We start from the raw sequence: 22,792 nt of genomic DNA, 5'->3' as shown, positions 1-22,792 counted from the left end.
ACGAATAGGGGGTGAAGATCAAAATCAAAGGCACGAAAAATAAATTGTGGGGCTTGGGAATGTCCGTGAGTACTCGATTCTCTCCGTAGGCCACTCGAACGCAAAAATTTTTAGAGTGACTTGACTTCCTTGTGGTCTAACGACTGCATAGCCTGGCTTTTCATGACTGTGTCGTTCGACAGCGACCGGTAGTCACCCGCACTAGAGCGGTCGTGGGTAACTGCTCGTGTGCGCTCTATCGGGGACATTGTCAAATAACGTGTTCGATAGTTTCCTTGCTGCCGCAGTGGTCACACGCAGTACTATTCGATCGCAGCATGGGATCTGAATTTTATTTTTATTTAAACGTCCTTAAGTTAGGCTGCACAACAAAGTGCCCACCGCGAAGGGCCTGATATGAGCCAAACATGGATTTGTCATAAAATCACGACAAAGGGACGATGAAAAAGAAGACATACTAGACGCTTTGGACCAGCGCCCGGGGTGTTCACATCGCTAAAGGTGGCCGTAAGTGCATACTGCTTCGTCTGGCGCATTAGTCGAAGACCGGCAGCGTCGGGTAGCGATGCTCCAGCCCGCCGTTCGGACGCGTAGCGGATGCGTAGACTAGCGAGCGAACCTCAGATTACCGCCAAACTCCGAGACTACAATATCGCAACCTTACAACACAACACCGGACAGTACGATGCACCGAGGTGACTGCGTGTCTCCGGCGTACTTCCGCTAATCACTAGGTAGCATGTTCGATTGTCAACCGCAGCAGGCAGCAAAGATGTTGAGCGGGTTGAGGGTGTTCAGGGCTGCACACAACCTTGTATATAAAGTTGTGTAAGGTTGTGTATATAAGGTTTTCGGGCTTATATATATATATATATATATATATATATATATATATATATATATATATATATATGTATATATATATATATATATGGTATGTGCTTAAGGAAAGGTTGGTCTGCCTGCACATTACAGTCGAGTTAAGTTTATTGACTGCGTGGTAAGGCAAGATGTTGACAAAAAACGATAGCAATGATTGCCCATACTTTTTTCACGGCATCATAACCAGTCCTAATAGCAAGCAAGAATACATGCTCACTCACCAAACACAGTTTTCCGTGAGGTGCATTAGTGCCATCTTTATTCTTGCAGTCTTCAGAGTAGTAGCCGACCTGCGAATTATTCGAGACGGATGGCAGTCGATGGCCACTTTTTAATTGGGAACTGTCATTAATGATGTTACCGTCGAGTGTGTTAGGGTAAGCATAAAAACAACTCTCTGAGGTAATGAAAAAAAAACATCGCAGTTTTTGTTCCTATACTGGGGTCCGTCATAAAACATTTCCCCATGGCGGCATTTAAAAGATTTAAATGTGTTCTTTGAGTCCCTCGTAGCACACAGAGCAACAGACAACTACTTGGACGAAGCCGGGAACGTATATGCGGCGGAAACCTCTTTTTGGCAGCATTCCCATGCAGAAGGAACAAGAACACGAATCCAATACACAAAGAAGCGAGCGAAAGCCCAGAGAAACCGAGGGGTTCCTTTAATTTGAAACGAATCTCTACTGTGGAAAACGCAAGTAAAAGCGTAGGAAAATTCAATTGTCGTCGTCGCGAGATGAAACTCAGACCTGCCGCCCTATTCTTGCGACGTTCCACAATCGAACTACTGCAGCCGTCATCCCCTCGCCTAATTTATTACGTATTGCATAATGGCGCAGTTATTTAGCCTGGGACTCTAAGAGAGCACCACCCATGGGCATGGCGCCGATTGTAGAATATATTTTCAAGAACAGGTGTCATGCAGACCCTCGAGTTCAAAGCACCTGCTAACTCTTGCCGATCAGTGCAGCAAGGAGGACTACAGAGGAAGCACTGCAAATGCGTTCTTTGCGGAACCATATACTTCTAGGTCGGAAAATATGCGCATTCAACTCACTGTAAAAATTGGTTGAAGCGAGGCTTTCTTTACTGTCTGCGTGGAAGAGTGTTTTCGCTTAGCGACCGCTTGCAAGCATAGACTGCCCGCTTGCGTTGGGGTGAAGCGCCATGCAGAAGTAAAATGTGTGGTTGTCCAGCTAGGCAAACTGTACCGACAAAAAATCAAAGCTTTTCGCTGAAACTAAACAGAGAACTAAACTCGTCATGCACGAAGCGTCTGTGGCATTTGTAGTATTTTGCCTAATTTATCAAACGGGAATTAATTCACTTCCCGTTGACAATCATGTTACTTTTCTTGGCATACGACTTGACTCTAACCTCACATGTCGCTGTCATTTCCAACCTCTCAAGATGAAGGCTGCGTTTGGTAACCGTGCATTAATCAAAGCTCATCATTTCTTTTTCTCGTGAGGCTCTCCCAGCATTCTGTTATGCTTCCATTCTCAGTCACATTAATAACGGCATTGTTTCATGGGGCAACAGGTACGCTTTTCAATTATCATCAACTCAATATAGCCAAAATCAAACAATACGCATTATCACTTCTAGTTCCCTGCAATCCAATGACTCTGTGTTACTACGCGCGTACAACACCCTGTCTAGTAATAACTTGTTCCAGCTTAACATACTCATCTCATTCTATAAGTTGCTTCATAATAACCTTGCGTTTGTTTTCATTGGAGTCGACCTTTTACAGAATAAAAATATAACCAGATTTGCGGCTAACAACAATTTCATGTTACCCGTGGTTCATACCAATTACGGCAAAAAAAAAAAACAAGAACATCTGTGTTTGCTGCAATTTTTCTTTGGAGTGAATTGCCACCCCACCAACTATAAAAACCCTCTACTTCTCTTGAAATCTATAAACATTACCTTAAGCATAATTTCCTGCGATAACTTCGCTACCATCTGGCGGTGTATCTTGGACTTCTGTTTCACATGTCCTTTTTTAAGTTTTATCCATGCTTTTACCGGACTTTATTTTATAATGTGCTTTTTCTTGTTTGTTTGACTTTAAAAGAAATGTGTAATAATGCATTTTGATTTGTCGAGGTTAGTTGATAATAACGCTAATTTGCTGTTTATAGATATCGCCGTCAATGTTGGTATTATTAACCGAGGGTCCCACTACTGTTCTTTCACTTTGACCCTCGTCTGTACATTTGGGATGTTGTAAGTACTTCTTTTTTGGAAGCAATAAATTAGAATGCGAGTCTGAATCCTCGCCTATGCAATTAGTAGCGATCAGCGCCGCACTGACATTAACGACAAAGGCACCGTTTTGTCTACAAGCCGTTCTTGGCTAATTAAACAGGCTGCTCGTCTGCACACTTTTCGGACAACCGTTCATCGCGCTATATGGTCATCTTTGCCTCCACTCGACTCTACTCTATGTCACGCTCCTCCTTGTCGGTCTTTTTTTCATGGGCACAACGTCTACATTGCTATCGCTTAACAAGTGAAGCAGCTTTAGCGTACCGTCCATTGGTGGAAAATTGAGTGCTATTCAGGCTACTGCATAAAAAGGCAGGGGATTGCAACACTGGCCTTGGCAATGCCTGTGGCGCTTAGGCCCCGACACAGATTCTGACTGCAGTGCGTTCTGTATGTGTATTTCCGAAGCCGCAGCAGGGAATACCGCAGTGGATGAAGGCGACGTTGCGACGACTGTAAGGAATAAATTGCTATCAAGAGAAGTGATGGCGTCCGCCGTCATGATCCGCCGCCCTTGCAATAAATCAGTTCACTGTCGGGAAAACGCAGAAGTATCCGGATTTATCAAATTTTAATATAAATGCTTTAATTACACATGGCGACGTTCCTACTACAGATAGTAGCCATTCATGATAGGGTAGCGGCAATAACAATAAAAAGTTATGCACGTTTTGCTCACTGCAGCAGTCACGGATTCACAGCCGAGTAGGGGTTTGCGAATATTCAAAACTTTAGAATGACGAATCTAACGATGTCCTATTCGATTCAGTCTTCAAATCTAATAGTCACTAATTCGTCAATGCGAATAAGTTTAACACGTCAACTGTGCCCAAATAAACATAATATCGGAGCAACAGTATAGTGAATCGAACCTCCCCCCCCCCCGCGGGTACAGTGTAGGCACAAAACATGAGAGCTTGCATAGTGGAGCAGGCTATGACACTTATGTGGCCATACTTTACAGGTTGTACGATTCGCACTCTATAAAGGGCCCTGCACATTCGAAGGAGCTACTTGTTTGCTTGTAATACTCCATTTGCGCTTTTAATAAGTAACGCTTCCTAACGTACTGTGGAATGACAAAAACTTGCTAATGTTTAGAATACTGAGATGAGACGGTCGTGTTACATTAATTCTGGTCACGAATGCTCATAATTAAGAAGCTATTTGGAAAGAGTTCAGTATTGTGTTCGATTCGCTTCTGGCGCTATTCATTTCCTATTCGATTCGGTCTCAAAAGTCACTATTCGTGCATAGCCACATATGCCAGCCAGCGATGTGACCGCGCAGTAGTCACCGAAGCCGTTTCCTAGGCTTTACTATCTTCTCTTCAGAACACGAAATTCCGAAACCATCACGTACCCAAGGCACCCGAAGTCCGACTGTTTCTTCCTCGTGTGCCGTTGGTTGTCCACTCGAGGCAGGATATTTGTCTGCTGGTTTCTGCTCCTCTCCAGGGGGCGCAGCTGCAGAGAACATTTATGAAAACGGCCAAAATGAAGAAACTTATCAGTACAGTAGGTTTTTGAGAACTAAATGGGTATTTTTCTTCAGTCACCTTGGCAGTATTACCCCATGAATCTTATTCGTCGATCAATTTTCAGTCATGAATCATATGTGGCGCATAACGCCTCCGAGAAGTTCGATTTTTCTTCACAGAAGTCATAATTTAGATAACTGAGGATTTGTATGTTGAATGACTATGTTTCATAGTTTAGCTTTGTGAAGAGCGAAAGCTACGACATAAATGGCGCTCAACACAGTGCATTCAGCTGAATAACAGATGTCTCCTGTGTAGCCATAACAGCTCACTTTAATTTTTAGTTGTTGTTTTTTTCATACAGACTGCCAGTTTCTATATGGAGGCTGTTGCAGGCATGTGAAAATATATTGTACCAAGACGACGTAGTTTAATGATTAGAAAATGTAGAGAGGTCGGCCGGAAAATGAAGCATGTGGCCTGCTACTCTACGTAAGGGAAAGTGAAGAGGGGAAGTAAAAGGGTCGCAATGGGGGGGGGGTGATATTGGGAGGAACGAGGTGAAGGACACATTGCATAAATGTTATCACAATAATGCACCAAAATATGGAGACAAACTTACGCACTTGTTAATACTGCAGTTACCAAGAAGACCTAGTTAAGCAGTACAGTAAGAGAGTGTGACCTCCACAGGCCAACCCTTAAATATTGATTAACCACAAGAGAAGCAGAAAATGAACAACATAAGGTATATCGAAACCAATTCAAAACAAAAAACGATCTCTAGGCGATCCTTAGCGTCACAATATGAAGTAATATACGTATTGTTCAAGCTTAGGAAGAAAATTGTCATGCGAGCAAATTGTCATATCAGTGGGTTATGAATTCTAATCTCTCATTGTTTGAGGAAATAATGAATACCTGAATTTGTCATTGTGGAACCTATATATATATATTGATATATATTGATTGATTGATTGATTGATTGTGACGCTGCCCCCTGACGCGCCACATCCGCAAAGGTTTTCTTTGGCAGGTATGCTACCCGCCTTCGTGCCTCTTTGAACGATATATTCTCTTTTACTTTTATAGTCACAATTTCTTGAGATGAAAAATAAACTGATTTGATTTGATTGATTTGATTGATATTAAAATAAATGTTTAGGCTGTTCTGCTGTTGCCCCGTTCAGGCAAAGATACATATGTACGACTGTCTAGTCTGTAGCCCCCGTTAAGGAAGGAATAGAAGCTCTAGCCAGAAAAATTTAGGACACCGGTAAATTATTGGGAGGCAAGCTCTCCTAAGGTGTTCTGAGGGAGAATCATTACGGTTGTCCTTATTATGAATGAATCTCATGACTTTTCTAGGTATTACTTCTAGGTGCTTCATGCACTGTTTGGTATAGGGGAACCAACAGGCAATCTACTATTCTAGTACGGGACGAGCGAGTGTCCGCTGAAACAAATTTAAATATCGTTTAATTGAACAAAATCTTGAAAATGCTTTGGAACATATGTGTGACATATTTGTCCCATTTCATATGAGATGATAGAACAATTCCCAAGCATTTATAATCATCAACGATTTTTAATTTGTGCTGTTTGATTATGTAGGAAAACTTTAATGGGTCTTTTTGTCTGCTTTCTCTCATGAAGACCGTCTTGTCTAAATTAATCTTCGTTGCGCAAGTTCGTAATATAGCGTGACTTGATAATCATCGCTCCTAATCTCCCTATATATAATGCAATCGTCTGCAATCATGAGAAAAGTTTATTTCGTGTTATCTGCCATGTCTTTGATGCAATGTAGAAAGAGAATTGGTGCTAGGACAGTCCCATGTGGTACGAAGGATAATACCTCTACCCTATCCGATTGTTGGCGTTCGATTTCAACCAATCGCTGTCAACCTTGAAAATAAGCTTTTATCTAGTTTATTATGGTGCTATATCCGAGAATGTATTGTAGTTTGCCCAGGAGTTTAGCATATGATGCCCAGTCTAAGGCCTTTGATCAATGTAAAAATACTATATCAGTCTGCCCACAGTTATTAATTGTAAGAGAGAGAGGTCATGCGCAGTGTGTATCAGTTGCTTAATGGTGGACCATTTTTGAAACCATGTTTGTTTTTGTAAAGCAAGTTAATATCGTACGCAAATGCTACGATGTGTTTTAGTATATGTTCGAGAATTTTGCAAGATGTTCAAGTTAGGTCAATTGGTATTTAATTTGATGGGTTTACTGGGCAACCGCATTAGAGAATTAGAACAATTTTTGTTATTTTGCAGTCCTTCAGTACGTCCGCCGATTGTAGAGATGTTTTAAAATAAGTAAGAGATATTTGTAGATCTACTCTACGTATCACTTGAGAAAGGTATGTGGAATGCCTTTTAATGTCGGTGTTAGGCAGCAGTGAAAGTATACCCATTCCGTTCGGAGTATACTTGAGTGAGTTCGTTTACTTTGATCTAGTCGTACACGAGTCTAACCCTTTTATGCTCTTCTGGATTACGTTTGACACTATCCCAAAGTATTTTCTTATGTTGCGTACCACCAAAGAACAATCTTCGCTGACAGATTTTGGAACCCTCCAGTTTAAAACAGTTGTTGAGTATTCTAGACTTTGTACCCGTAATCGAAAAACTTGAATATCACAGGAAGCGCCTTGTTGGCCTTTTTGACACCAAAGCGGTGAATTCATTTGAAACGGGAAGACCTTTTCTTATTTATTAGTTTAATGCTGACTTCTTATGCTAGGCCTTCTAGTATTTTGTCTTCGGGTTCGTTCAACCCGTAAATAATTAGCCTTGACCGCCTGCTTATATTCTCAAGGTCATCAATCTGACGCGAAGAGGATTTCGTGGTCTTTTACAGCTGCATGCACTTTCCTGGACGGTTGACATACGAATTTCAAGCTATTCTGAAGGATCTAGTGTGATGTGAACACCTTCTAACAACTCATTTGAACAGTTATTTTTGTCTCTCCTTATCCTTTCTGATAGCAGTGATGTGGCCAGCCGTTTTCCTAATTTCGGCAGCAAGCCCCGGCATGCTGGGACCAGGATCGCTGTTTACGTCCATTCCCAGGCCTTCATTGGTATGCTGGAGATGTCATCCTGCCAACAATAGGCCCCATCTTAAAGACACTATGCAATTACAAAGCAAAGATCACATTTACCATGGGCACGGCAGAACAAGAAGAATCAGACTATTACCTCGGTATGATTTGCCAAAACGTTTGCTCACCTGGAGCATGAAGACAAAAGGGTTAGTCAGCCACATGTTCTTACCGATATCACCACGCCCAATGCTGTAGTCTTGGAAGGAGCTGGTTAAGGTGGTTAATATCGATGAGGGTGCCGATGTAGGTGCAGCTTCGAAGAAGTGATGGCCCAAGCGCAGCGGAATGGAAACCCGAGCGTCGTTGCGCAGACGTTGCTGCGCATCCCAAGCATCGTCCCTAAGGGCATGGCCACCGATTTGAAGCTCGCCGATGTGCACTGAACGGGTGACAATGAAGGCCCTTCCCGTTGTCCAGCCTACTGGACAACGGGAAGGGCTTGGATCATGAATACAAAAGGGTTTGTCAGCCACATGCAATTTCCGATGCCACCGTTCCCAATGCCTTGTCGTAGAAGCAGCTGCTATTTAAGGCCTTTCATATCGACGACGTTGCCGATTTCGGTGCGGCTTCGAAGAGGTGGTGGTCCAGGCGCACCGAAACGGAAACCCGAGCGAATCGCGCAGACGTTGCTGCGCATCCCAGGAATCGTCCGTAAGAGCATGGCCACCGATTTGAAGCTCGCCGATGTCGACTGAACGGGTGACAATGAAGGCACTTGGTCCAGCTAGCTGGAAGGCGGGACGGGCCTTGATCGTGAAGACAAAGCGGTTTGTCAGCCACATGTACTTTCCAATGCCCCCCAGACAATGCTCTGACAAAAGTTCTGCCCATCTCCTCTGAGATAACAATGAAGTTAAAGAAGCAGTAAAATTATGTCAGGGTTCTTGTACTGTTCGGACAAAAACTCTTTTCTTTGTACTGAACTCGTTTTTAACCTTTATCATAGTAAGGTCGCAGACCATGGAGCTTTACGGCTTCATTTCAGTACTAATAAAGAAAGGCAATATTTATCCTTCGGAAGTCGAAATTTCCACAAGGTCATCTGCCCTCCTGCGCGCATATGCCTCAAATCACAGTGAAACGATTTACGGCTACTCAAATGTCCCGTAACAATGCGTAATAGAATGTAGAACAACCTCTGAAGCCTTTGAGCAAAAGTAAAGTTTAGGGCACTTCTTATCTCAAATATACAAAAGCCACTTCGCTATATTACGCAGCGGCCTACTAGCCTGCACATTTCTTTCAATAGGTTGTACATTTGTTACGACTTGTTCTAAAAAAGACAAAAAAATCCTCTTCCACAAGGCCCATTCGATGCTGCTAATACAGGGGCTGCCTATCGTTGAACGCGCACAAATGAATGAAAACGTTGGCTGTGCTATGGTTAAGGAGATTGCGACGCGAGTAGCTCTTCATGGAGCAGTCAATTGAGTGCATGATCGAAAGTTGAGCAAGTTGGTATAGTAACACAATGTTTTTTGGGCACTAAAGGACGAGCACGTAGAAATGACTGCTTGATTTCCCTTCCAGTCACTCAAAGGTTATAAATCAAAGGATGGCGTACTCGACTCCCAGATGAGCTGTAACATAATCATGTGCGTACGGCATCCAGTCAGGTTTCTTGCAACAGATCGACAAGCTGTGTCCCACTCAAGTGCTGTCAAGATGATGTGAGAAGCTTATAAAAAGGGTAAATAATCAAGCTAGTACAAGTGAAAGGAAAATAAACAAAATAAAAGAGGTTTACTGTGGTGCCGGGCGCTAACACGTTCTCACACAGTTTAAGGAATTATGCCAATAGTTAGGGCCTAAACATGCTGTTCCCGGCTCCTGAGAAGCCGTCAAGGACCTGTCCACCCATTTGAACGAAAGTCGAGCTTTAGGATAATAGGCAGTTTCAGCTTAAACCGTTCCAAAAAAAAACCTACCGTGAGTTTATATTAATGGTTTAAAGAGAGCCAAAAAGAAGACTTAACCATCTCGGACCGCGCCCAGCCTACCACCCTTATGTAGCCATGAAGAATGAAGCACCCCCCGGCCTCCCCTACAACCTTCCTGCCACACATAAGCAACACAACAAATCGTGACAGAATGCTCTCCAGACAGCGAAACCCCCTTAGCCGAACACTCAGAAGACACGGACCTTTCGAGGAAACCAAATTTCTTACAACCTAGAGCAGCAAAGATAAATGACAGCCTCAACCAAGAAACCCGCGGTCAGGTTCAATTCACGATAAGCATAGAACGATCCCGCAGAGTGCCCGGCCTACCACCCTCAAGTAGCCAAGAAGAATTGAACACCCCCTGCCTCACTTGACCATGAAAACTAAAAAGTTGCGGCTTAACATCTCCGTCCGCATCTCCTGTGAATAAAGAACCGAAATGGTTAAGAAACATTGGGAAAATAAACTTATTTTCAGGCGGAAACCACTTCGAAGTCGTAAATAAATGACTAACCAGACACGTTATTCGGTCAAAATTTTTAGCTTCTTTTACCATATATGCTTTGTCACCCTTCGTATTTTTATCTGAACAGGTGTTGCTTGTGTTTCTATATGTGTTTCAATGTCTTATATACGATCTTTTTCAACAGAATGCTGAGTTGAAAGTTAGCACTTGTGCTGTGTATCTCGTCTACATCTTTGTCCTTTTGCGCTGCAACAAGATTATGAGCATATGAGCCGGGCGAGGGAGAGCGAAAGCGATTCATCACATTATGTGTAGTTAATTTACAGCCTCAGTGAAACTATCCATACAAATACTTTCATGTTCTTATTTTTTATTTCGCATATTTATTTTCGATGAACGAGAATACTCAAGGGTTTGTCTTTGTGGACACCAAATTGCCATTGCTATTTGCTACTTCTTAAGGACAAGAAGAAAATGAGAGCTTCTAACACGAACCAAAAACAACGCGACGTAGCGCATTGGTGCGACTAGGGGCGCGACCACAGCCACAAATGAGGTTCGGAAGAACGACCGGCTCTAGACAGTGTACGCACCTTCGGCAAAACAAGCGCCCTGTGAAATCGCCAGGTGTCTGGCGTAGGAGCAGATTGGAATACTGTTGCAACACAAGCAAGACAATGGCAAATAAGTGAACATTAACACATGCACACTCCGATAAGTTTACGTTCTCTTCTCTGTGTTTATGCTGTCTTGTGTGTACACGTTTTGCTGGCGCTGGACCAGTATTCCATGATGGCGAACATACAAGCTTGGATTGCGACACCTGTAGGCGCAGACTGTTGCAAGTATCGAGTCCAAATTGGATACCGCAGTTTCCTGTTCAAGTGAAATTCCGTAGTCTCCATGGCATAAATGCCCCAAGCCCTCTGACAGCGGCTCCGAAAGTGGTACCGATACTGCCGCGAGCTACCTGGCGTGTAAACTGTAAGCATTGGACGGTTTCTTTTGGTTACTCAAGGAGTCGCTCCAATTTTGCGGCTTAGAATTTCTGTATTGGTGTCTGAATGCAGGATATTTATTACATAGCTCCTAAGTTAAGTACGGACGTCTCGAATCGTTTCCTGCGTCACAAGCAAGTAATGTGGGAAACGAAACCGTTTATTGGGAGGGGCCGATACAATTTTTTTTTACAATGAAACTGTTTGGGGTAGCTTCTTTCCGATCTATGGTGGATAACGAACTTTCCTGTGATGAAAAACTGCCCCTACCTCGGCAATTGCTCGAAACAACTGATCTTTCATAGTATCCACCTGCCTGTCAAGCTGTCGATTTATTCTACCTGTAACTGCAATCTCTTAGCCTACTGGTTAGCTCTGATCGTACAACACTCAGTGAGGCGGAGGTCTCGAGTTCGATACCTATATAAGGACGACTCTTCTTTTACTGGGCCTCTTCGATTTTCGGAGTTCTGGCAGCCCGCTGGCAGCTAGATGGCAGCCAGTTAGTTCCGGTTCTGACAGGAAGTCACATGGGCTGGGACCCCAAGACAACCCGAACCTGCCCGAAGTTTGCAAAATCGAACGCCGGTACAGCTGGCCAAATGTAAACATGCTACCAGCATGGCAGCGCCCGTCGAGGCCGGCGCGCGCTCGGCGTAGTCGGCCCATTTATGCGTTGGCAGCTTGAAAATATATTGTTGCATTCAGGGATACGATCACTTTCGCGCGATTTCACGCGACTCGGCGCAGGACGCGTACTCGGCCAATCTCGCTTGCGCAGCGTAACAGATGGCCTTCGACGCGGCGGATGAGAAGACGCGAAATCGTGATTGTATACTCGAAAGCGATAGCTGGAGGATCCCTGCTCGCAGCGATCACGTCGACCACCGGCGACATTTGATGAGTTGGCGTTGTGTCATAGCAAGACATGAAAAAGCAGGTTATCGGGTACGTCTAGCTCATACGCATAAAATTTCGCGTCGACCTGCTTGGGCTTCGATTTCGTAAAGTTTGTTGTGGCTGATGGTACTTCTCATTTAAGGAGCTGGGGACGCGGCTGGCGCATGAAAATGCACGTCGCCTGTGACGAGCGAAACGTTTCACACGAAAAACAACATTGGTCGCAATCATGAGAGCAATAAGCCAATGTACGTGTGTCTAAATGTACCGAGCTAGTGCAATCAGTGTATTCTTAGATCAACGGCCTGCAGTTCGAACACATATCGGTTTCGAGCTGCCACAGCATACGACGGAGAGACGGAGCAAACACGGGCTAGCTGCAAGCCCTTCGCTAACTGCAGAGAAAGGAGATATACATACGTGAGATATGTGAAAAGGAACGCCACCAGAGAAATACGAACCCAAAATGTACCGCAATGTGTGAGTGAGCGTCTACAACTTGCCTGGAACACGATGCAGATAACATGCACGCATGAGAGCGCGGCGCGCTGTTCACCGCCGCGAAGAAGCAATCAGCTGGGGACACGCACACAAAAGCTTCAAACTGTTCACCACGGCTCGTATCACACCGCTTCGCGATGCGGAACGGTGCGTTAGTACCTAAAAAACGCTAGAAGTAAGGAAATCCGAAGATGACCGTAGACGGTTGGCTGAGCGAGGTAAATTTAAGTCCTCAAGCACCCGCGTTGCAATCCGTGAAGTCCCCGTAAAGATGGCGGCGAGCGCCCATCGCCTCTTTTAGTCGTCTGCTAGCCAGAGAACTTCCAGAGAGCAGCCAGACCAAAATCGTCCTGGCAGGTTCTGGCAGCCCGCGGGTAGCCAGAACCGTCCAGCGCGAGCCAAACGAACGCCCGGCGGAAGTGCGTAGCGCGGTGGGCGGAGCAACCCGAGAAAAACGAAGACGCTCTGGCTGGCTCTGGCAGCCCGCGGGTAGCCAGAAGTGGAAAATCGAAGAAGCCCACTGCCATAGCAAATATGTGGACCCTCTAAGCGTATTTCCGCTGTCGGCGTCGCCATCGCTGTGAGGCTCCCTATGATGTCCAAGAGCGACAACACAGTCGCCGTGGGCCCTATGCTGTATTTTCGAGGGAAGGCTTGCGAGGGGGGAGCCGACGATAGCGGCTGAATTTCGCCCGCGTGAAAGCGACAACATCGGGCAGGAAGCACGTAGTCTCTTGCCGTGCACGAGGCACCCGACGTTACGAGGCACCGGGGGTTGGGGAGGGGTGGGGGCGGCGTTCTACTCCGGCTGCAATTGCGCATGTCTGCGGTCACTCGATCGTACCTTGAGAGCGATCTGCGTTCGGGGCAAAGTCTAGGAGCATCGACGACTCGCTGCTTTGTGCGTGCTGTTTTTTCTCAGCGACCGCTTTTCGTTGATGCGATAGACAGCACGAATGTCACTTCGCTCGCTGCTGCCGCCGCGTTTCCTCACGCCAAAGTTTCGACGGGGAGTTTGTGCGCTCACCGATGTAGATCTGCTCATGTTTGCTTGCGCGCGAGCGACACCATGGTTTTTATTTAATTAGTATGCCTAGATTTATATGTTTATACGGTCGATAAAACTGCTGCCCTTACTTAGTATAACTGTCCACTAATTTGCTATAGCAATTGATGCTTCGCCTTTCGGGAGAAACTCCGACTTTTTTTCAACTGCGAAGCTTTCTCCCGGGTAACGTTGTTTTGTGATTTCATGATAGATACATCTGTACGCAGGCTCAACGCAAGACCACAAGAATTTGCAGAGATTTCTTCACCACGAAACGAAAGCCGTGCAGATTTCTTCAGCAAATTTGGTTACTCATGCCATTATCGTGTCTATAGAGGAAGTATATTTAATGTATGGCCACTTACCAGCCGTAATTCTCACACTCTGTAAAGCGCGCATTTGTACGCTTCTGTTAATTAAAGGTTTGACTTTTATGAAACCGTTCATTTGACAATATTACTAATGACGAAATTTTCTATTCATGAACATTTTGCTACCTACCACAAATATATTTAACGTATTCATTACGTTATCTCGACAAATATACTTAAACTTCTGTTTCGTCGGTTTGCAATTTGGCGAAACACGATAAGCGAATATTGGTTTGAGTTCAAAGCACATGGAAAAATCGTCAGGCTTTAATATCAACTCTTAACAACAATGCTTCGATTATTCGTACGCAAACTTTCTTTCCCGACGATACGCCACTAATGCCTCTCAAGATTTGTTTGAAACCATGCTTACTGTGTGTGGTTGGTTCTTCTGGTTCTTCTGTCGTATCCATTGTCGTTGTCGTAGTCGCTAATTCCGGATCTAAGCCTGAACGGCACAGGTACTGGTTGAGCGAAACTTGTTTGACTGCAGGACACCATAGTCTTGCGCACCGAAATTCGTCATCTGCATGTAGTCCAGAACTTGCGTTGTAATAGGGGCCTAGCCAAGAAGAAGCGTACACCATACACAGGCCCACTCCTCACCTCCCTCATCCCGCCCCAGTCAATCAATCAATCAATCAATCAATCAATTGTTTTTATTTTTTTGGCACCTTGAAAAAGAGGAAACAGGGCTAAAAGCTGAGGAACAGCTTCCCCCTTATACAGTTGATAGCAGAGCACTGCAGAACATCATAAATGTGCGACACTTGCAAAGAAAATAATACTTGGAACGAAATGTACTTTCAAGCAAAAGGAATACCCGTACACATACATTACAAACATATATACATTATGCACACATACCATATGCACATAGATCTATATACATTTCTTTTTATGGGGTCTAACGGGCCAAAACCTCGTTCTGATTATGAGGCACGCCGTAGTGGAGGACTGCGGAAATTTCGACCACCCGGGGTTCCTTAACGCGCACCTAAATCTAAATACACGGGTGTTTTCGCATTTCGGCTCCATCGAACTGCGGCCGCCGTGGCCGGGATTTTATCCCACGACCGCGCGCTCAGCAGCCCCACACCATAACCACTAAGCAACCACGGCGGGTTACATCTATATACATATATATACAAGTTCTGCGCTAGCGCGCATGCGTGACTGCAATGTAAGCGAAACAAAGATCATACACAGAACTAGTTGCATATCTGGTGTAACTGAAAAAACAGTCTTGTTGCCTGGTTTGGATAAAACAAAGGATGAAACACTTAGTCTCAGAGTTTATTAAGTAGAATGGGCATAGCGTATGCTAACAATTGCTTATCGTAATTGGTTACAGGTCTACAGACATGCCAGTCTTCTTTATGCCTAGTATCACGGATGCTACAATTTACGTACAGATCTGCTTGAGAAAACACAATAGATTCATTATACCTGAAATGTGGCTTGTAGCTTAAGATTAAACGATAATTGTATGGAAAGAATACCGGTAAAATCTCAAACTGTACCAACAAATATTTCGTAGAAAATCAGCAAGGAACATTAGCAATGTATCGCACTGCTCTTTTCTGACGCAAATGCAATTTCGCGATCCTCCCCTGCTGCCTTCCCCCTTTGTATAGCTCCCAAGGCTTTCGTTACTTCTTCCGGCGTTACCTGTGCGATTTCGAATTCCTCTAGACTATTCTCTCTTCCATTATCGTCGTGGGTGCCACTGCTACTGTATAAATCTCTACAGAACTCCTCAGACACTTCAACTATCTCATCCATATTAGTAATGATATTGCCGGCTTTGTCTCTTAACGCATACATATGATTCTTGCCAATTTCTAGTTTCTTCTTCACAGCTTTTAGGCGTCCTCCGTTCCTGAGAGCATGTTCAATTCAATCCATATTATACTTCCTTATGTCAGCTGTCTTACGCTTGTTGATTAACTTCGAAAGTTCTGCCAGTTCTATTCTAGCCGCAGGGTTAGAGGCTTTCATACATTGGCGTTTCTTGATCAGATCTTCCGTCTCCTGCGATAGCTTACTGGTATCCTGTCTAACGGAGTTACCACCGACTTCTATCGCACACTCCTTTATGATGCCGACAAGATTGTCGTTCATTGCTTCAACACTAAGGTCCTCTTCCTGAGTTAAAGCCGAATACCTGCTCTGTAGGTTGATCTGGAATTCTTCTATTTTCCCTCTTATTGCTAACTCATCGATCGACTTCATATGCACCAGCTGCTTCCGTTCTCTCCTCAAGTCTAGGCTAATTCGAGTTCTTATCATCCTATGGTCACTGCAGCGCACCTTGCTTAGCACGTCCACATCTTGTATGATGCCAGGTTTAGCGCAGAGTATGAGGCCTATTTCATTTCTAGTCTCCCCGTTCGGGCTCCTCCACGTCCACTTTCGGCTATCTCGCTTGCGGAAGAAGGTATTCATTATCCGCATATTATTCTGTTCTGCAAACTTAATAACTCTCCCCTGCTATTCCTAGTGTCTATGCCATATTCCCCCACTGCCTTGTCTCCAGCCTGCTTCTTGCCTACCTCGGCATTGAATTCGCCCATCAGTATAGTGTATTTTGTTTTGACTTTACGCACCGCCGATTCCACGTCTTCATAGAAGCTTTCTACTTCCTCGTCTTGATGACTGAATATAGGGGCGTACACCTGTACGACCTTCAATTTGTACCTCTTATTAAGGTTCACAACAAGACCTGCCACCCTCTCATTAATGCTATAGAATTCCTGTACGTTACCAGCTATATTCTTATTAATCAGGAATCCGACTCCGAGTTCTCGCCTTTCCGCTAAGGCCCGGTAGCACAGGACGTGCCCAGTTTTTAGCACTGTATATGCTTCTTTTGGCCTTCTAACTTCACTGAGCCCTATTATATCCCACTTACTGCCCTCGAATTCCTCCGATAGCACTGCTAGACTCGCCTCACTAGATAACGTTCTAGCGTTAAACGTTGCCAGGTTTATATTCCAATGGCAGCCTGTCCAGAGCCAGGGATTCTTAGCACCCTCTGCAGCGTCGCAGGTCTGACCGCCACCGTGGTCAATTTCTTCGCAGCTGCTGGGGACTGAGGGCCGGGGTTTGATTGTTGTGTTCATATAGGAGGTTGCGGCCAAGTACTGCACCAGGGTGTCCAATCCTGCTCTGGTGAGGGAGTGCGTTACCGGTTCTGCTCACCGGGATCAGGCCACACTCCAGGCCTCTTTTATGCAGTTTTATGAACACGCGTATTTTTTTTTTCGGTGGAAAATTGCGCGGCACCGGGATTCGAACCACGGACCTCTTGCACGCGAGGCGGGTGTTCTGCCTCTACGCCACCGCTGCACTGCACTGCTGATAATATCGCCTTGCTTAATAACTCAGGAGACCAATTGCAATGCATGGTCACTGACCTGGAGAGGTAAAGCAGAAGGCTGGGTCTGAAAATTAATCTGCAGAAAACTAAAGTAATGTTTAACAGTCTCGGAAGAGAACAGCAGTTTACGATAGGTAGCGAGGCACTGGAAGCGGTAAGGGAATACATCTACTTAGGGCAAGTAGTGACCACGGATCCGATCATGAGGCTGAAATAACCAGAAGAATAAGAATGGGCTGGGGTGTGTTTGGCAGGCACTCTCAAATCATGAACAGCAGGTTGCCACTATCCCTCAAGAGGAAAGTGTATAACAGCTGTGTGTGACCAGTACTCACAGATGGAGCAGAAACGTGGAGGCTTATGAAAATGGTTCTGCTAAAATTGAGGACGACGCAACGAGCTATGGAAAGAAGAATGATAGGTGTAACGTTAAGGGATAAGAAAAGAGCAGATTGGTTGAGGGAACAAACGCGGTAAATGACATCTTATTTGAAATCAAGAAAAAAAAACGGGGGGGGGAGAGCATGGGCCGGACATGTAATGAGGAGGGAAGATAACCGATGGTCATTAAGGGTTACGGACTGGATTCCAAAGGAAGGGAAGCGTAGCAGGGGGTGGCAGAAAGTTAGGTGGGCGGATGACATTAAGACGTTTGCACGGACGACATGGCCACAATCAGTACATGACCGGGGTAGTTGGAGAAGTATGGGAGAGGCCTTTGCCCTGCAGTGGGCGTAACTAGGCTGATGTCGAGGATGATGGTGACATATGTTCCCATAAATAATTTTTATTGTTGAACGCTTGCAGAATAGTTTCTTTTTTAATTAAAAGAGCTGCCTCTGTGGAAAGACGCTTCCTGAAACCATGTTGGTAATTGTCTAGCAAAATATTTTTGTCAAGATATGATATTACTTTATAATGAACTGTTTTTTCAATGCCTTTAGAGAATACTGGTAAGGTCGCAGTTGCTCAATAATTGCCTATAAATTCTGTCACCTTTTTTGAAACACCGGCTGTGCTCGAGCTATTTGCATGTCTTTCGGAAATTGGCCAGACGACAGAATCAGGTTATAAATGTAAGTAAGAACAAGACAAATGATTTCAAGGACATGCTTTACAGGCCTTATTTGAATGCCAACTGTGTCCTGCGATTTAGTATTCTTGACTGAGTTTATAGAAGAAAAAAAACTTCAGTACAGTTAGCGGGAGTTAGAGTGATTTCGAACTAATGTTTTCAATAAAAGAAACATCACACCTAATACTGTATGAATTTCTGTAGCGATTTACTTGTTCAACGAAGAAATCGTTAAAAGCATTAGCTAGTGTAACGCGTGACCGTGACATTGAAATTTAGCAGGAAAAATGTGGGATTTAACTCGTCATAGCAAGTTTAAGTTTCTCCATGTCAGCTAGATCTGATCGCGTAATCGCACTTTCTGAAAACAAGTTCGAAGATATAAGTGTTTAGCTGCTCTCAGTTTACTTGTAAGTTGATTTTGATATGAGCTATATTCTTCAAGACTAGCTGGGATATTATGTTTAAGAAAGTGGGCGCACATGTCATTTTTATGCTTAATCATATTTCATAATTAATAAGTAACCAAAGGTTTACGAGCTTTCCAAGGTTTCTTAAACTTTTTTAATGAAAAATGTTGGTGGTATATCTTTTTAAAAGTAGTGATGAAAGCAGAGTATGAAATTTCACTGTTTGAATTTAGAACGCTTTTTCACTGATGCAGACTAACCCAACTGCGAAAATTTTCTAGAGAACGTGGTGCTATATCTTGAATATAACAAATTGGTATACTCTTTTTTATGAAACGGCAGGTACTGCTGAATAACATAAAAATACCTCTATGGTCGATGATATTTGCATAAATAACATCCGCTAATACGTCAGCAAAATCAGCGTTTGTAGTAAAAAGGTCTAACAGCGTGACAGTCTCGCGAGTCAGCCGTGTTGGCGCTGCAAATACATTGCTAAAACTGTTCGCAACCATGATGTCCTGAAATTCTTGCCTATAGTGCGCGTGCGCAAGCATGTCCACGTTGCGGTCACCTCCCAGGAAAAGGTTAAAATTTTCTTCTACTACATGATTGAATAGTTTTCCCGTGAAACATAGAAACCGATTAAAATCATTGGAGGGTGTGCGGTAGATGACGCAAAACAAATTCTCGCGGCTGCACAGTATAAGTACTTCAACATCTGCGTTCATAATACAGAAGTCGTCCACAGTTTCACATATGATGCCTTCCTTTACAAAAATAGTCACACCGCCTCCACGTTTATCTTCACGATCTCGATAAAAGTACTTATAGACGGGAGAGGATAGAGGGGATATGGAGCAGCGGTGGCGTAGAGGTAGGGCATCCGCCTGGCGTGCGAGAGGATCGTGGTTCGAGTCCTGGCGCCGCGCAATTTTCCACCACATCAAAAAAAGAAATCCGCGTGTTCATAAAATTGCATAAGCAGGACGGTTGATGTTGGACAGTTTGACCGAAGGGTCATTCTTTGCTGTTCATCAGACCAGGCTTGTGTTCAATATTTACTGAAGTGCGATGTTATTGCGACACATCTGGTGAGCAGTTTCATTCCTGATCATCTTGCATGTACGAAAGGCCTAGTCCGCGGTGTCGACATAGGTCTACGTCACGAAGAAATTTTGGAAATGCTTGCAGTGGCAGGCGTGAACTCTGTGTCGTTGCATCTGTGTCGTTGATAATAAGCGCATGGCACAGAGACAGTCATTGCTACATTTCCTGGAATGAACCGCTCATAGGAAATAAAACATGGCGACTGATATGCCGAGTTAAACCTCTATGATATGTGTCCTTCAGTGTCTAAAATGCTGGTGATTTAGGCACTCCATGAAACGTGGCAGGTACAGCACACGATGCCGGATTTGTAGACAAGGCCATAATTCAAATGACGGCTTTTCCTAAAATGAGTCATGCTGCCTTTGCAGTGGCACTCGCCCTGCACATGAGCCTATGTGGCCTGCAAGGTCAAAAGAAAAACAAATCCTCGATGTAATTGGTAGACGTCGATGCTCTCGTCGTGAGGCCGTTGGGGAAATTCAGAGGAGGAATCTAGTGTATGCTGGTATAACGGCCCGTCAAACATCGTGCATGGAAAACTCAATCTTTCAGGCTCTGGCAGCTTGCATAGAAAAGTCGCTTGAAAAAGCAGTGGAGCACATTGTTAGAAATCTCACCGACTCCCTTGTTCATGTGATGTCCTCACAGAGAGACCTGTGGTTTCAACTTACTAATAAAGGCAACATTGAGGATCAGGTGCCGAGTCTACTACTGAATACACCTAGTGAAGTATCGACAGCGCAGCCATTTACTAAAAGCAATTCATCAAAGCCGTCAACGTCTGAGAACGTGGACCACATCTGTCTCCGATAGACATGGAATTTAGAATGACGATGTAGATATGGACCCCCGATCTCTTCAACGGACTAGGTCACCGATAGAGGAAAAGCCCAGCTCTCCCACCAACTCCAACACGTGAGAGTACGTGAGAGGGATTGAGAGTACGTGAGAGGATTGAGAGTACGTGAGAGGAACTCCAAGTACGTGAGAGGGATTGCGAATAAGAAGGACTTCTTGAAAGAGAGCGTTTTAGACCAAGCAGTCTCTGCTGTTCGCATTTGTTCACCATAGAAAGTTTAACAGTAATTCGGGGGAACTGTTGTTGCATACTTTCCGCAGCAGCAGATTTATTATAACTTACCTTTAACTATTCTCCAGATATTAATCTTTTATAGGAAACTTGTCTTGCTGCTGGTCAGACTTTTCATCCCCAAAATTACCGATCTTTTCGATTGGATCGCCTTTCCCGAGGTGGCGGTCTAGTTTTTTTTTTTTGTATCATCAAAGATGTGCCATAAAACTACTATAGCATACCAGAGAATGTCACTAGATTGTGAAAGATTAGCATTGGTTATAATACTGCCTCATTCGCCGCCTTTTTCTATAATTAACACGTACTTGCCCGCTGGAGAGGAAGATACCCGTTATCTTGATACGTCTGCTGCTTGCAGTAAGAACATCACACTAGTGGGCGATTTAAGTCTCATCATGTATCGCGGGGTTTCCTAACCGACACCTGTCGGAGTCAATAACGATCTGCCCTAGATCGTACGTTTGCTACCGCGAGCATTTCCGTCCTCTCCTGGAAGATTGTTGCTTGCAGAACAAGCAGTGACCACCTCCCTATAATTTTCGAACTGGTTGCCATGGTAACTAGTTCAGACAGTCATGAGCACACTTTGGGTACTTGTGCAAAATTTAAGAATGCGTTATAATCAGCTTTAAACGCTCAGGAGGGCATAGAGAGGGATATTAAATCAATGTGCCTATGTTCAATTCTAAAACATTCATTAAAAAGCTCAATTTGTTCTACAATCTACTAAGAGTGGATCATATTGTCCCTGCTGGAATTCTGATTGCGAGCGAGAGTTTAGACCTCGAGAAGCTGTACGGAGAAACGTTTATATAACCAATGTCCTGTTAATTGGGCTGATTATATATATATATATATATATATATATATATATATATATATATATATATATATATATATACATATACTGCACTTAGGCGAACAGCTAAGGAATAGCTAAGGAGGATTATCATTCCAAGCACTACGCATATGTTGTTTCGAAGCCTAGCAATGAAAACGCCCTGTTAAAATTTATTCGATCCCGTAAAGTTATATGGGCGCCCGTGAATATCGACTCTGTAGTTCATTCAACAAAATAATTATCAGAGTCGCTTCAGAAAATTGCTTAAAGGCTTGCGCGACGTTCCTAGAACAAATTGCCGATACGACTAAAGAAACCTCCCTCGGAAGACGACTTCGTAGAAGTAACAGCGACAGAGCTTGAGGGCATTATCAGATCATAACCGGCAGCAGCCCCAGGACCAGATGCTATTAGAACAGGAATGCTTAAGTTTTGTTTGAATATGTGCCTCCTGACCTACTCAATATAGTATATCTATCTCTAAAAATGCATGGCATTCAAGAGAGTGGAGAGTAGCTAGACTCATTCCAGTGTTGAAGAAAAGAGCAGTGTTACTTGACTTGGACAACATAAGACGAATTTCTCTTACTTCTAATGTTCTCAAATTATTAGGAACGGTTGTTCACGGCCGTATAGCAAGTTTTATGCAGGATGACAAACTTTTCAGTTCTTGTCAGATTGTATTTCGTCCCGGTCACTCCGTGTGGTGCGCCCATGTAGATTTAGAGAGCCGCATTAAACTTGCTGGTCGCAAGCGAGAGTAGGCAGCTTTGGTGACGCTAGATGTAGCGAAAGCATACCACTCTAGAATATTGTATTCTATTAGATAAGATAAGATTAGATATTGTAAGATTAGATAAGATTCTATTAGATAACCACTTTGATCT

At 44.0% G+C, this 22,792-nt stretch overlaps 1 protein-coding gene across 1 annotated transcript in view; it reads right to left on the bottom strand.

Moving 5' to 3' along the window:
* The window catches only part of LOC142574777 (uncharacterized), a 51,306-nt gene that overhangs the window by 42 nt on the left and 28,472 nt on the right, over positions 1–22,792 (bottom strand). The window contains exons 3-5 of the mRNA XM_075683791.1: positions 14,365–14,517; positions 4,525–4,628; positions 1,104–1,172 (exon numbers count right to left, since the gene is read on the bottom strand). Of these exons, the coding sequence (XP_075539906.1) occupies positions 1,104–1,172; positions 4,525–4,628; positions 14,365–14,517 (326 nt within the window). The remainder of the gene's footprint in view (positions 1–1,103; positions 1,173–4,524; positions 4,629–14,364; positions 14,518–22,792) is intronic.

The sequence above is a fragment of the Dermacentor variabilis genome, chromosome 3 (genome assembly GCF_050947875.1).
Source record: "Dermacentor variabilis isolate Ectoservices chromosome 3, ASM5094787v1, whole genome shotgun sequence".
NCBI classification, from domain to species: domain Eukaryota; kingdom Metazoa; phylum Arthropoda; class Arachnida; order Ixodida; family Ixodidae; genus Dermacentor; species Dermacentor variabilis.
This window is presented reverse-complemented; position numbering and strand designations above follow the sequence as displayed.